Source organism: Octodon degus, unplaced genomic scaffold, assembly GCF_000260255.1.
Source record: "Octodon degus isolate 3935 unplaced genomic scaffold, OctDeg1.0 scaffold00084, whole genome shotgun sequence".
NCBI classification, from domain to species: Eukaryota; Metazoa; Chordata; class Mammalia; order Rodentia; family Octodontidae; genus Octodon; species Octodon degus.
In genome coordinates, this window is record NW_004524660.1 from 11,643,332 (window position 1) to 11,660,270 (window position 16,939).

General features: G+C 39.6%; 1 protein-coding gene across 3 annotated transcripts in view; it reads right to left on the bottom strand.

Moving 5' to 3' along the window:
• The window catches only part of Slc35a3 (solute carrier family 35 member A3), a 66,551-nt gene extending 49,817 nt beyond the window's left edge, over window positions 1-16,734 (bottom strand). The window contains exon 1 of one of the 3 annotated variants that reach the window (XR_002822273.1): window positions 16,601-16,730. Coding sequence is in view for 2 of the 3 variants with exons in the window: in XM_023721709.1 (XP_023577477.1) it covers window positions 16,601-16,618 (18 nt within the window). In the remaining variant the exon portion in view is untranslated. Of the gene's footprint in view, window positions 1-16,600 lie in introns of all 3 variants that reach the window. The other 2 variants (XM_023721709.1, XM_023721710.1) reach the window with 2 other exon arrangements.
• Window positions 16,735-16,939: the final 205 nt, after the last annotated feature.

The window sequence follows — 16,939 nt, forward strand, 5'->3', positions numbered from 1 at the left end:
AAAAAAAAAATCAGAAATTAATACTTAACCACAAAGGATATAGGCAATTAAAACAAATTTGACCTATTTCTCCAGCTATCTAGGACAGTTTGAGACCAGCCGTGACAAGTTAGACACTATCATAAAATAATTTTTTTTAAAAAGCTGTGGGTGTAGTTCTGTGATACAGTGCTTTCCTAGCCTCGTATACATACAGCCCTGAGTTCAATCCCTAGTACCTCAAGAAAAAAAAAAAAAAGAAAGAAAAAATGATTAGGCTTTCTATAAAGCTGCTATACTAAGATTGGTATTGATACAGACATAAAAATAAGTCAATGGAGTAGAATATATTCCACAATTACTATAGACCCTGGGCAAGTCAGGATATGATAACAAAGTACCTTACATCTGATGACTTACAAAAAAACTAAACTTTCACATAGTTTTCGAAGCCAAAGGTTTAAGACTATAACACCAGTATGGTCAGATTTTGATGAGGCCTCTCTTCTGTTTGCAGATAATTTTCTTATCCATTGTATCCTCACATGGCAAATGTCTCAGTTACTTTTCTCTCATTTCTGGAACAAAATACTAACATCCACAATTAAAGAAAAGAATGTTTATTTAGCTCACAGTTAGTGGAGATTCAGTCCATACTCAGCTAGCTCCGAGGCAGAGCAGCACAAAGCATCAGGCAATAGCTCACGGCAGGGGAAAACAGAAAAGAGCAAAGGGAGGGGCAGCAGCTGCAACTAGCTAGTCTCACTCCCCTTCTTACACTGTAATGCAGATTACTCACCCCAGGGTGGGGTAGTGCTCACACCCATAATCCCCAAATGGGATCATGAATTTATCACAAACTCTAGAAGCCACCCCAAAGACTGCATGAGGTTTTAGGGGATACCTAGACACAAACCATAGCAGGAGATAACAGAAATTTCACTGGAGTCTATTTTTATAAAGGTACTAAGCTCATTCACAAAGGCTCCACTAATTAGCCCTTAAATGCAATACTACCTACTCCCATCACATTGGGAATTAGAATTGCAACATATAAACTTGAAAAAAACATTGAGTCCATTGTGCCATGTGGTCAAACGATTTTTGACCAAATACTAAAGAAAAAAGACAGTCTTTCTGAATGATAGTTCTAGAATGACATATCTATTTAAAGGAACCACTATTCTTAAGTGTCATGTACCAAATACTAACTAGAAATGGATCAAAAACCCAGCCTACCTAGCAAGTACAAGGTCTTGAGTTCAATTCCTGGCACCAAAAAACAAACAAACAAACAAACCTATTATAGGGCTGGGGATGTATCTCAGTAATACCAGCCTGTCTAGCACACTTGACCTAGATTCAATGCCTAGCACTGAAAAGAAAAAAACAAAACAAAACAAAACAAAAAAACCCTCAATCTCTAAATAACCGGTAAGCAAATACCAGAGAAGTTAACCAGGTAGGGAGAAGCAAAGATTTCTTAAATCAGATACAAAAGCTATGAACCAAAATTGAAGAAAATAAACATCATCAAAATTTTTTAAATATTGAAATGCTTTTCCAAAGAGATTGTAAAAATATAAAAAAGCAAACCACATCTTGACAAAAAATATTCTCAATACCCAACAAAGGTCTTACATATCCACACTAAAGGTCAACTAATCAGCAATACAAGAGAACAAAACATTGATAATACTAAAATAACAAAAAGTGATATATAAGCTACAAATTCGCTGATACCAATCTATACTATGTAACGCCATTTATATAAGATTTCAGGTAAGGCAAAGCTAACCTGAATTGGTAGATGCAAATTTATGCCTGTCTGCAGCCAAGGGCTGGGGCTGAGTTAACTGGAAAGAGATAGCAGAACTTTATGTTGCAGTGGAAATATTTTGTGTGGTAGTTATATGACTATATGCATTTATTAGAACCCACTGAATTTCACAACTAAAATGAGTATATTTTATTGTAAAGTAAAACTAAATAAAATTGATTTTAAAAAATAAAGGTTAAAAAATAAATAAATAAAGGTTGAGGATAGAGTAATAAATGGTATTTCTCACCAGGCTTTACTCTTAGCTTCTGCATTGGTTCTGACATTTCTGGATTAATGCCAAGGATGTTCTGTCATTGTATTCCTCACCTCACCATTTCCATGATTCTTTTACCTCAAATTCTTTGAATATGAAATCTGTTTTAATTCTTTACAGCTCTGAGAATCAAGCTGCCATTTATGTTTCTAGATATGACCACTTTGCTCCCACAACTATATTGATAACTATATATATATATATATATATATATATATATATATATTACAGGGTCTACAGGATCTCATTACATAGATCGGACTTGTAATGACTCTCCTGTCTTCAGCCTTCCAAGTGCTGGGATTACAGGCACGCGCCATGATGCCCAGTCTCAATGGCTTCTCAGCACACCCCAGGGGGAGGACTGGCCCAGCACACCAGGGATGAAACCCTGGCCATTGCACTCTGCCTAAACAGGCACTTTAGTCCACTGAGCTACCCAGCCGGCCTGCATATATTTTTTAAAAAAGATTAAACAATCATTATTCAGTACTTATGTGAGACAAGTATCATGGTTACAGAAAAATCTATTCTGGAAAACACAAAAGCCAAACTTACTAAATTTGCCTATTCCTCCTTTCAACTGAATCATACTCTAAAGACAAACAATGCTACACCATGAATATAAGGATAATTTTTTTATTTTTATTTTTTTGACACTGAGGATTGAACTCAGGGCATTATGCATGATAAGCAAGCACTCACTCACTCAGCTACATCCCCATGTTTTATTTGTCACCTTAAATGAACATATAATTATTGAGGGAAATTATCCAAATAATTTCATTTGAATCTCAGAGACAAAGATTTAATAAATATACCACTTTGTTAGACAGAAGACCAAGCTCACTGGAAAGAATACATAGACATTTTTACAAACCAGCTATCTCACTTTTGTAAACATGAAGTAGCAAAAGAATCTTTTTTTTTTTTTTCAAAGTTTTATTGACAAACAGCAATGAGACAGTTTCAAATCATATCGGAAGGACAGTTTCAACAAATAAGGAATCTTAACATTAAAAAAAAAATTTAAAGCATTTTAGAGGTAAATGATAATTTAGAAATCATGTGATGTAATCGTTTTAAAAATGAAGAGGACTGAGAGATAGCTCAGCAGCATAAGTGCCTACCTGGCAAGCACAAAGTCCTGAGTTCAATCCCTGGTATGAAAAAATAAAAATAAAAAATAAAAATGAAGAATATAGTGAATAACAAAGTTAGATGACTTATAACTACTATTTAGAAATATCAAGTTATATGGCTAAATATCAGCTTCCCTGCCTCACACTACATGGCACTATAAAAGTCTAGGACATCCTGGTGCCTTTATCTCTACGCAGAAAAAAAGTTGCCAACACCTCATATTTGGCATATGATCTAATTCTCCTGGAAGATGTCAAACAATGACTTCTATTGGTTCAAGGAAGTCTTTTGTTTATTCTGTGTTACCAAGATCATAATGTACCTAACTTCTTTGTACATGAAAACTTAAAGGTCACTTTCTAACCACTCAATAGGGCTAGGAATATAGCTCAGTGGTAAAGTGCTTACTTAGCATGTGCAAGATCTGAGTTATATACCCAGAACCACCAAAAAAAGGCAGGTGGGGGGGGGGGAAGTCCACAAATTACTGTCCCCATTCCTTTTGTGTCAGGGTCTCACTACATAGTGCAGGCTGGCCTTGAACTTGGTTAGGAAGCCCAGGCTGGCCCTGAACTCAAGGTGATCCTCCTGTCTCAGCCTCCCAAACGCTCAGATTACAGGCATGTGCCACCACACCCAGCTTGCTTATTTATTTATTGACTGACTGATTGATTGAGACAGGTCTCCCTATGCAGTTAAGGCTGGCCTTAAGTCCACTTTGTAGCCCAGGCTGGTCTTGAACTCTCAATGATCCTCCATATTTTTTTAAAAGGAAAATTTTAAATTGTATTATCACACCGATATTACTCAATGAATTCAATGAAAATTTGGTTAATTTCCGTCAATTTTTTGTTACTTATTTCAGTTATCTGCAAATCCCTAGAGCCCCAGAAATTTGATAGTATGGGGGGGTGGGAGTATCTAATCCATGTCATATTCCTACTCAAAGGATTGCAACAACTTTTACAGTGTGGACCTAAAAGCCCCTCAAGAGCTCATATGTTGGGAGGCTTGGTCCCAAGGTGGTAGCAATGTTCACGTAGGATCACTGAAAGGTGACTGATCATGACAGCTCTAACCTCATTGGATGAGTGTACTGCTGGATCTACTGGTTGAGAGTATGGGTGTGGACAAGTATAACACAGAAGCTGCTGAGAGGTCAGGGAAACCTTAAGAGGTTGGGTCTGGTTGAAGAAAGTAGATCTTTAGGGGCAAGCATGGGAAAACTCTATCATGTCTCTGGCTTCTTCCCCTCCCTCTTTTGTCTCTCCTCCCTGGCTGCCATGAGGGAGCAACATTGCTCTCCCACATGTTTCCTGTGCAAAGCAATGGAGTCAAGAAACTGTGGACTGAAATCTCAAACTATGAACTAAAATAGATGTTTCCCTTTTAAGTTATCTGAGGTATATCTGTTACAGCAACAGAAAGCTAACACAACCATTTGGACCTCTTAGTTATATAGAAAATAAAGTCAGGCATGGTGGTGTATACCTATAATCCCAGCACTCAAGAGACTGAGGCAGGAGGATTGCTGAGTATTCAAGGCCAACCAGGGCTACAAAATGATTTCAAGGCCAGCCTGAACTTCACAGTGGCCAGGAATTTAGCTCAGGGGTATAGTGCCTGCCTGACAAACTCAAGGTCCTGAGTTCAATTCCTGGTACCTGTGAAAGAAAGACAGACAGACAGTCAGTCAGTATTTTTCTGGACTGCACAATGAAACCCTACTGCAAAAAGGAAAAAAAAAGTTTTATCGTGCTGCCCAAGGCCTACATTCAATCTCTAGGACTGGGGGGAAAATGTTTTACAGTCACAAAGTTCTACATTCTCCTACAGTGTAATAGATTTTTCTTGAGAAAAAATGAGAATTATAAAACAGATGTAGGGGATGGTGAGATGGCTCAGTGGTCTAAAGCACCTACTTAGAACAAGCTTAGCAAAGCACAGGGACCGCGGTTCAATCTCCTAGCACCACATGCCAGTCAGCCCCGCCCCCTGGTGGGCTGAGCTGGCCACACACACACACACACACACACACACACAAATAAATAAATAAACACACATAAATAAATAAATAAAATTTTTAAAAAATAAAATAATAACTTTCCTTATTAAAAACAAAATAATAAAACAGATGTAGTGGTACACACTTGTAATCCCAGCACAGAAGAGGCTAAGGTAAGAAGATTACTGCAAACCCAAGGCCAGCCTGGCTACAGTGAGTTCAAGGACTGCTTGAACTACATAGTAAGACCCTTGCCTCACTGGACATGGCTGTGCACACTTGTAATCTCAGCACTCAGGAGGCTGAGGCAGGAGGATCATTTGAGAACAACCTGGGAATAAAGTGAGTTCAAGGCCAGCCTTAGTTCAGAGACCCTGTCTCAAAAAGATAAAAACAAAAACAAATTCTGTCTCAAAAAACAAACAAAAAACAATAGAATTGTATAAATATAGTAAGTGTATCAAGAATATAACATATGGGGGCTGGCGAGATAGCTCAGTAGTCTAAAGCGCCTGCTTAGGCAAGCATGCAGGGACCTTGGTTCGATCCCCAGCACCACATGCCATGCCAGCTCCGCCCCCAGGGTGGGCTGAGCTGACCATTAAAAAAAAAAAAAGAGAGAGAAATAAATAAAGGAAACATTAAAAAAAAAAAGAATGTGGAGCTGGGGAGTTAGCTCAGTAAAGTAAGTACTTGCCTGGCAAGCGCAAGGGCCTGAGTTCAATCCCCAGTTCCACCAAAAAAAAAAAAAAAAGAATGTAACATATGTATATAATTTCACCATTCAGAATTAAAAAGCTTCAATTGCTATTTGTTTCTCAATAAAATTATTATTAAAAATATAAATTAAACATTGATGATAGAAAAAATTGTGATGCCAAATAAAACCGATTACTGACAAAAAAAAAAAAAAGAATTAAAAAGCTTCAGTTCTGTAACATCTGCTTATCTCTTGTTCTTTATTTTTCTTGATTTTTTTTAATTAAAGAGCGGAAAATATTTGTTGGGGAAATCTTCTGTCTGAGAGACACAGAAGGAGTCCTAAGTGGGCTGCCTTCTTTCCTCCTTTTAAAACAATATTAAAATTAATGTCAAAGTTGTCTTTCATCCACAGCTCCAAGTCATATATTCCTTTGCCCCTTTGTAAAATAATCTCTTATTAATTTGGAGTATGTTATGGTTTGTGTCTAGATGTACCCCCCACCACCAAAGTCTCAATGCGGTCACTGGATGGGCTTCAAGAGTTTGTGATTAGAGGTCTGGGAGATAGCTCAGTAGAATAAGCACTTGCCTGGCAAGTGCAAGGGCCTGAGTTCAATCCCCAATTCTGCCAAAAAAAAACAAGAGTTTGTGATTAATTCATGATCCAATGCTGGAATTATGAGTATGAGTGCTACACTTTTCCTAAGGCAGATAGCCTGCATGCAACATAAGGGAAGGAAAGAGGCTTGCTACTGAACCTGCTCCTCCCTTTTCTGTTCTTGCTGTTGTGCTGTTTTCTGCCAGCATGAACTACTGCCCTTTGTCATGTGCACTATGCTTTGGAGCCAGCTGAGTATGGACTAAAACCTCCTTATACTGTGAACTTAAATAAACCTTTCCTTCCTTAATTTTGGGTGTCAGGTATTTTGTCCCAGCAACAAGAGAAAAGTAACCAAAACAGAGTATATATTCAGGTCTATTTTTAAATTTTCATATAAATATACAGATACATCTTTAAATCCTAAATATTTTACATATATAACATATATAATATCGAACTGTATTCACTACTCTGCAACTTTGAGTTAGCACTGATCTTACAACTTGTGTTTCAATGTCCCCGCAAAGCCTCATGCAGTCATAGGTGAGGCTTTCTCAGAGGTGGCTGAATCTAGAGTATAGACTGATTCATGGTGCAGTGCTAGGATCATGGGTTGTAGGATTAAGGATGGGTGATTGCTAAATCAGTCCACTGATTGGTTTGGCACTGCCATATTGTACAAAGAATAGAAATGTTCATCTTGTCTCTTGCTTGCTTTGCTACCATCTGCCTACCATAACTTTTTTTCCTGCAATGCCTGTCTTCCATGCCACCCTGATTTGGAGCCAGCTCACTATGGACTGAAACCTCTATATACTGTGAGCTAAATTAAATTTTTCCCCTTTAACTCTGAATGTTAGGCATTTGGTCTCAGCAACAAGAGAAAAGTAATTAAGACTCCCAATATGGCACAATTTCTGGGGTGATCAACCTGCAACCTCGTGATAGGTTGATTATATTGGACCACTTCCACCATGAAGGGACAGTGCCTTGTCCATACTAGGATAGTCACTTATTCTGGATATGGATTTGCCTTCCCTGCACGTAATGCTTCTGCTAAACTGCCATCCGTGGAACACCTTATCCACCACCATGGAATTCCATATAGCACTGCTTCTGATCAAGGAACACATTTTACATCCAAAGAAGTGAGGCAATGGGCTCATGTTCCTCACCATCCAAAAGCAGCTGAGTTGACAGAAAAGTAAAAGGTACAATTACAGCCCCAGATAAGTGTTTTAAAGGTACAATTACAGCCCCAGATAAGTGGCAAAAGCTTCTAGGACTGAGGCAAGGTTCTTCAAAAGACTGTATGCTTTGAATCTGTGTCCAATAGATGGTACTGTGTTTCCCATAGCCAGCAGTCACATGTCCAGGAAGCAAGGTGCGGAGGTGGGAATTGTACCACTCACCATAACCCAGAGTGACCCACTAGCAAAATTTTTGCTTTCTGTTCCTGACATGTTCTGTGGGCTTAGAAGTCTTAGTTTCAGAGGGTGGGATTCTTGTACCAAGAAGCACAACAATGATACTAGTGAACTGGAAGCTAAGACTTCCCTCTGTTCCTTTTGATCCCCTTGTGCCTCTAAGGAAACAAGTTAAACGGGGAGTCACAGGGTTGGGGAGATGGCTCAGTGGAATAAGCGTTTCCCTGGCAAGCGCAAGGGCCTAAGTTCAATCCCCGGTTCTGCAAAAAAAAAAAAAAACAAACCAAAAACAGGAGTCACAATATTTTCAGTAATGATTGACACAGACTATCAATGGGAAATTAGACTATTACTCCAAGGTGGAGGAAAGAAAGAATACAGATAGAGTAGGTTACTGTGCCGTTATTGAAGTCAATGAGAAGGCTATGGTGAACACCATAGTCCAGAGGTTGAAGCAGGAGGATCACTGCAAATTAGAGATCAGTCTGGGCTAATAGTGAGTTCAAGGCCAACCGGAACTACATAGTGAGACCCTGTCTCAAAAAACAAACAAACAAAAAAAAGACACTAAAGTCATTAAGAAATATAACACCTAATGCAGGCAGAATAACAAATAGTCTAGAATTTTCAGGATTGACTAAGGGTCACTCCAACAGGGAAAGAATCAAGATGTGCTGAGGTGATTGCTGAAGGTCAATGGAATAAAGAATGGGTAACAGACAAAGGTAGTTCTAAATACCAGCTATGATCCTGTGTTCAGCCATAGAAAAAGGACTATTAATTGTACTAGTTCTTTCCTAGTATGAAAGACGCAAGACTGGGTCAGCAAGACAGCTCAGCAGACTAAGCACCTGCTTAGGCAAGTGCAGGGACAGGGGTTCCATCCCTGGCACCACATGCCACACGCTGAGCCAGCCACTAAGACTAGGCATGGTGGCACATGCCTGTAATCCCAGCATCAGGGAGGCTGAAAACAGGAGGATCACTATAAATCTGAGTTGTGACGAGCATTATGAATACAATAATGCCTAAGACAATTTATTTCTTCACAGAATTAATTAGCATAGAAGACATATTAGCAGAGTGTGGTAATGTACATCTATAATCCTAACACTCTGGAGCCTGAAGCAGGAGCATCACTCCAACTTCAATCATCAGGCAGGGATACATAGTGAGTTCAAAGTCAGCCTGAATTACATAGCAAGATCCTGCCTCACAAAACAATAAACATGGGCCCAGGGACATGGCCCCTGCAGGTTCAGCACCAGCCTCCCAAGTACAAGGTCCTAAGTTTGATTCCTGGTACCACACACACACACACACACACACACCATGTATTATTCAAACAACTCAAGAAACAAGGTGAGAAAATAAATAGTATAAATAAGCAAGACATGGTGGCACACACCTGTAGACCCAGCACTCAGGAGGCTAAGGTAGAAGGATTGCCATCAGTTTGAGGCCAGCCTGGGCTACACAGTGAGTTTAAAGCCTGCCTAAATTACATGGTGAGACCCTGTCTAAAAAAAAAAAAAAAAAAAAAATAAATAATAAACTGCTATAATAGGAAAATAAAATATAAAGTATAACAAGAAAAAACAAGGACAAGTATGACTCTACTAATGGTTCCACAAGGTTCAAGTTTATCCTCATTCTATCTTGCTCTAGGTCAGTTCATTATCTCAACTTCAGACCCTACAGAATCAAAGTATTGTAGATACCTGAAATATTATAAGGCTTCAGGGTTGAGGACATAGTCATTAACAGAATACATGCTTAATATGAGATTTTTTATGGGGGGGGCTAGCTTAGGCTGCCTTAAGGGCAGGTCTGGTGTGGCTTGTGGAGCTGGGGATCAAACCACGGTCCCCTGTGCCTGACTGAGTTTGCCCAAGGCACTTTAAATAACTGGGCTAACCTGTAAGCCCCCCTACATGCTTAACATGAGCAAGAGCCTGGGGTTCAATTTCCAGCATCAAAAGAAAAAAGAATGCTCATGCTCATTCATATTCATAGTCACTCTCTCTCTCTCTTTTCTTTCTGTGAGACATCTATTGTATATAATGTCTTCTGTATAATCCAGACTGGCCTTTGAACTGTCTCTGCAGTTCAGTTGGCCTGCAACTTTAGATTCTCTTGCCTTCACCTTCCGAGTGCTGGAATTACAGGCCTGCACCATCAATCCTGGCTCATGTTTTTAATTCAGCCTGATGATAAACCTGAAAAAGTTGAGGGCCCTCCACTATGGAGGCACATGCCTGTAATCCCAGCACCCAGAATGGCTGGGGCAAGAGGACTGCAAAATCAAGCCAGGCCTGGGCAATTTAGCAATTTAAAATGAAACATTCTCTCAAAATAAAAAACAGCTGGGGATATAGCTCAGTGGGGGAAGGCCCTGGATTCAATCCCAGTACCAGAGGAAGAAAAGCAAAACTTTAATTCATAGTATTCACAAATGATAAACATTTTAGGAAAATATGCTTATCAATGGTAGCTGGTGGGGCTGGGGAGATGGCTTAGTAGAATATGTGCTTGCCTGGCCAGTGCAAGATAGCTGGTGACTCTGTTGGGTAATTAATGGAAGACTAGGGCCGGCCAAATAGCTCAGTGGATTACAGCCTTGATCCCCAGGCCTGCTCCTCTGGGGTACACTGAGACAGCAATTGAGACTGGCTGTGGTGGCGGTCCTATAATCCCAGCTCTTGGGAGGCTGTAAACAGGCGGATCACTATGAGTCTGATTTATGCAGTGAGACCCTGTAGATCCTTCCCTAAGATATTAAATAAGTAATTTTTAAAAAAAATTAATGGAAGACTATTCCTTCCCCCAAACGATGGAGTTTCCAATGCTAGAATGTTGTATAGTTTCTTGGTTCTTTTTAACCACCACTCTTTCTAAACATAAAACAGCAACCCCTCCCTGGTAAACCTAACAGTCTTAGAAATTTATATACGTACTATACGTTTATGGGTTCAAACTGTAACACATGAACTGCATTAATTATGTTTGCTCAATATTTACTATTCAAGTCTCACGTCACTCTGCCTAGTAACTGCGATAGGCTTCAAACTCTCAAATCTATCCTCATAGAATATGAAATTGCATTAATTATGTTTGTCCAATATTTACTGTTCAGTATCTATGTGAGTCCCACGTCACTACCTACTAGCTGAGGCAACAGGCTTCAGACTTTCAATTCTATCCTCTGTACAGAAGATATCTTAATGAAATGTAGATCTGATCGAATTCCTTAGCAATTATAAAGTTTAACTGACTACCAAATAAAAATATAGCCCAAATTCTCTCACATAAAACAATTCCTCATCTGGCCCCAGCCTAAATCTTCTGCCATAAACTACTACCAATGGCAAACACACTCCTTCCTAGATTTTCTGAACAAATATTTGTCTTGGGGGAAAAAAATTTGTAGGGCTGGAGGTGAACAGTAGAGCACATGCCTACTCTATGTGAAGGCCTGGGTTCCATTCCTAGGACAAAAAAAAAAAAAAAAAGTAAGAAACTCTTACCTCTTTTCTACTACTAGAACCTTTATGTATCTTACAGGTTTGAAAATACAGGTCTCCTCTCACTGAAGTTTTCTAAGTCTTCCAAGGAAATGTATCCTTTCCCCTACTATACTTCCATGCCATTTTGAAGATAACAGCACTCAAACTAATCTGTTGATATATACATTTTCTTCTTTTATTTATCATTGTATTTCCTTATAGCTTATCAGCCTCTGACACATATTAGGCATTTACTGGGTTGCATTTGTCAATATAAATGAAGTCCACAATACATCAATCCTAAGAAGACAATGATCCCTTTATGAACTAAATCTTTCTGTACAATACATAGAAGACTGATGCAACTTAAAACTAGTTCTCATTAAATGTTTCTAATTACTCTAACTTCATTAAGAGAAGTTAAACTAATAGTTTTGAGCATCTACAACATGTCAGCCTAACAGACATTGATAAACATTATCTCATTTAAATATTAGTGTGGGGCCGGGGAGATGGATCAGTAGAATAAGCGCTTGCCTGGCAAGTGTAAGGGCCTGAGTTCAATCCCTGGTTCCGCCAAAAAATAAATAAATAAATAAACAAACAAACAAACTTAGTGTTTAAAAGAGAGTTGTCACTTGTTTTACAGACTTAAGAAACTGAGATTCCGAGATATTAAATATATAGATCACCTTGTATATCATGTCAGAGCTCAAACTGAAACAAGACTTCAGCCCACGCTCTTTGCAGTAAAATCTATGTTTACGCATGTTTAAGAAGCTGGATGGTGACACAAGAAGGCTTCAGCAGAAAGATTACTCAGGGTTCAAGGCCAGTCTGAACTATACAGAGAGACTGTCTCAAAAACACCCATCCCAAAAAATATGGGTAAGTGTTCAAGGATCAGTCACAATACTTTGCCTCTGGGTCAGACTGCAGTAACATCTGTGTCCCTTCCTTCCCTCATCTCTAAAATGGGAATCATAGGGTAGTTATTAAAGAATATAAAATAAAATAAAAAAGAATAATAAAGAATATAAATCAAGGAGAGGTTAAAATGGGTTATGTATGTGTACGTGGACCAACTTCCCACGATGAATGTAATCATTATGTACTAATAAAAGTTTTTAAAGCTTAGGTAATTTTTTAAAAAGAATATAAAGCAAGCCTTACATAGTGGTGCATGCCAGCTACTTGGGCAGCTTTTTTTTTTTCACTATGCAGTTCGGGCTCTTAGTGATCCTCCTGTTTTCAGCCTCCCCAGTGCTGGGATCACAGGCATGTGCCACCCTGCTTGGACTCTGTCACCAGCATGGCATGTGGTACCTGGGATTGAACCCTGGTCCACTGCGCTTGCCTAAGCAGGTGCTTAGTCCACTGAGCTATCTCACCCAACTTGGGCAGCTCTGGGGGATGATCACCTGACAAAATGAGTCTTATTCCAGCCTGGGCAACTCAGGGGCACTGTCTTTCAAAAAACAAAAAAAGGAAAATTATATCAAACAAAACTGAGAACCAGAGCAATACAGTCCTACATTAATGTAAACAATTAAGTTGAACATACTTGGTGCACACGTGCTCTTTTTTGAGGGCTAAAGCCTGCATTAAACTACCAATTCACACTAATCTAAACTTCAATAACAAATTCATTCCTAGTCAAGTACACTGATGCACAATTAGAATCCCTCCCACTTGGGAGTCTAAGACAAGAGGATCATAACTTTAAGGCCATCCCAAGGAACAAGCAAATAAAATCAAGACAGACAAAATTAAAAAGGGTTGGGAATTTAGCTCAATGAGAGTCCCTGACTAGCACTTGCAAGGTCCTAAGTTCAATCACCAGTACTGTAAAACATATAAATTAATTAATTCTCATGAATGACATTATTAACTACTAATTTGATGTTCAAGTTATTTCAGTTACCCAGACAGGTTTACAGTTTACTCATATATTTCAAGCAATTTCATCAAAACAAAAATCCCAAAGCTGAGAACTGGGCACAGAGGTCAGTGACAGTACTTGCTGAACGCATGATCAAAGCCCTGTATGCAGTCCCTACTACTGTAAAATAAATTTCCATAGTTGACTGACATCAAATAGATCCTCCTCTCAAAACGTTTCATGAAAGGAAAAAGCCTTGAAAAGTCATACTTTTCAACTGCCAAATGGCAAGATTAGGTTTTCAACTAAGAAATTATTTCCATCGATTCTATTATTGATCCAGCCATCCGTTCAACATATTGAATTCCTATTAAGTAAAAGAAATATGTGAGAGCAAATGTAAATTATTTGACTTGTCTGTCCTTTTTACCTACTAAAAGTTATAATAAATGTTCTACCTCAAAGATTTATTACTAGGCTAGCCAGGTGTAGTGGCAAATGCCTATAATACCTCAGAGACTAAGGCAGGAGGATCGTTGCAAATTCAAGACCAACCTTGGCTATAAAGTGAGTTCAAGGCCAGCCTGAACTGCATTGTATAGCAAGATCCTGTCTCAGAAAAAAAAAACAAAAAAGAAAAAAAAGATTTATTACTAGGATCAAATGAGGTACTGAAATACAAGAGGCATTTTCATATAAGGTTATTAAAAAAATTGGGAAAAAGTTTATACAGGAGTTATCCTCACAACTACAAGCAATGTAAGAGTTTATCATATCATTTAATATAACATTTAACAGCAAAAGCTGGGTTTGATCCCCAGTACCACATGCCATGCCAGCCCAAGAACCCAGGGTGCACAGTGCCAGCCAACAAAACCAGGTTTGGTGGTGTACATCTGTAATCTCAGCACTAAGAGAGGCTGAGCAGGATGATCACTAGAGTCTGAGCTGCACAATGAGACCTTGTATCAAATAAATAAATAAGACTTTAAAAAAATTTTTTTAAATGAACAGTGCAAAATATCTTGATATTATGTTCAAGTATTAAAGTGATAAATTTTGGCTGAGGAGAAAGCTCATTGCCTGTCTAGCAAGTACAAAGTCCTGAGTTTGATTTCCATACCCCCCACCACAAAAAAGTGATAAATTTAAAAGTACAATTACTTTCTTTAGAAAGCTTACATTCTAGTAGGGATTTAAAAAAAAAAAAAAAGCCTCTCAAATAGCTGTAATACAATGTAGATTTAGCAAGTACTAGACATAGTACTTAAGACTTATAAGGATTCCACGCGAGAAAAAGAATGTTTCAGACAAATGGTAGATTTTATAGTTTCATAGGAAAGAAACAGATTTTAAGGTACTAAAGGGTAGAATTTCCACAAAGATAATGAGAAAGGCTTTCCTTAAGGGAAAAAACTACAAGAAGGTCAAAGCAAGTAGGCATATAACATTTGAGCAACCCCACTTCACATTGCTTTAGTTTAGCTAACAAACAGCACATGGGGCTGGGGAAACAGCTTGGTGGTCTAAGTGCCCGCCTGGCAAGTGCAAGAACCCAGGTTCAATCCCTGGTACCACATGCCACGCCAGCCCCATACATAAATTAAAAATTTAGGACATATGGCATAAAGTAATTTTTTAAAAATGAAGAGGGTAATATTGATGTGAGTTATGCAAAGTTTTGGGGGTGGGTTTGTTGCTGTTTTGGGGTTTTTGTCTTGTTTTTTTGAAATAAGGTTTTGCTTTGTAGTACAGGGCTGGCACTGAACTCACTATGTAGCCCACACTGGCCTCAAACTCTCAAGAAATCCTCTTCCCTCAGCCTTCAGAGTACTGGAATTACTGGAATATATCACCATGCCCCAGTAAGATTTAAACTTTGATGGGCTTTGAATGATATTTTAAAATTTATTCTGGGCTGGGGACATAGCTCAGTGACAGAGCACTTACCTAGCAGGCATGATGCCCTAAATTCTACCCCCAGCACTATCAAAACTAAATAAGAAACAAACAAATGAACAAACAAAAAACTATCCTGGAGCCAACAGAAAGTCACTGAGTAGCCAGGCATGGTGGTGCACACCTATAATTCAAGCACTCAGGAGGCTGAGGTAGAAGGATCATTACAAGTTCCAGACCAGCCTGGGCTACAAGTGAGCTCAAGGCCAGCCTGAGTTGCACAGCAAGATCTTGTCTCAAAATGACAAAGGAAGGAAGGAAGGAAGGAAGGAAGGAAGGAAGGAAGGAAGGAAGGAAGGAAGGAGAGAGAAAGGTTACTGAGTATTTCCGAGAGAAAAATGACCAAAAGATGGTATAAGACCTTTGGATTTTAAAAGTAATGACACAGAACTAGGAGTAAACACTTGTCCAGCATGCTCAAGGCCCTGGGATGTAGTCCTAGTACTGAAAGATGGAAAGGGGAGCAATTATGAAGAAGACTGACTTTATGGTGAACAGGCTGAAAGCAGCAAGTGGAGTTCGGAAGTTAAGATGCACACAGTGAAGGTAAGAATGAAAGGTGAAGACCTAGGGAAAAAAGGATTAGAAATGTAAATGTAGAGCTGGATATGGTGTTGCACAGAGGGAAGAGGATCACTAGAGCTTGGGGGGGGGGGGGAGCGCATATACCTGGAATCCAATGCAGGACATAGTGCTTTCTAGGCAGGTCTGCGACACTAAGCTCTCTTCCGCCTTCCAGAGAGAGAGAGACAGAGAGAGACAGAGAGAGACAGAGACAGAGACAGAGACACAGAGACAGAGAGAGAAAGAGACAGAGAGAGACAGAGACAAACGCCATCCCTTTTCAAGGAAGCAATCTGAATTTACCAATGAAACTAAGATAACCCAAGTGAAATATCTATAACTACCAAAGGTTTAACTACTGAAGGTTAATAAAAACTTAGCTATAGCTCCATCTTCAAATACTACATATAAGATAACGTAATACAAGATTTGGGTTTCTACTCTACAGTAATGAGATTTAAGTTGTTTTCTAAAGCTAAGGCCCATCATTCCATTTGACATTATTTTTAATTCATTTGAACTAAGTTTCTTGAATTAAGAAGCGCTTTCGATGATTTTTGTTTTGTTTTTCCGAGAATCTAACTCGGGACGGCGCTTATGCCGCTAAGCTATATTCCCAGCTTTCGATGATCTAAATAAAAACGCTGGTTAAAATCCTTAGTCCCACAATATTCAGAGCCCTCCTCCAAAACACACACACACACACACACACACACACACACACACACTCGCCTACCACGGGCAGCTTTTCCATTTCTTCACGTCCCCTGGCTCCACGGGCGCCAGGAGCCTTCGGGTGCGAGTGCCGAGCACAGGGTCGCAGGCCGCGCAGGAGTCCTGGGTGCGGTCCCCGGGGAGCCCTGCCCGCCCGCTGGCCCCGCGCCCGGCCGGCTCGGCTCGCAGGAGCACACAGCCGTTTTCATTCCCTGACACGCCCCTCTCCTCAGGACCTCTTCCTTCTCCGCCCAGCACATTCCTCAGTCAACGGTCGGCGTCACCACCGACGTGTCGCTTCACCTGCTCGCCCAGCTGCCCGAGCGTCCCCGGCGCAGTCCCCGCGTCGCGCCGACCTCGC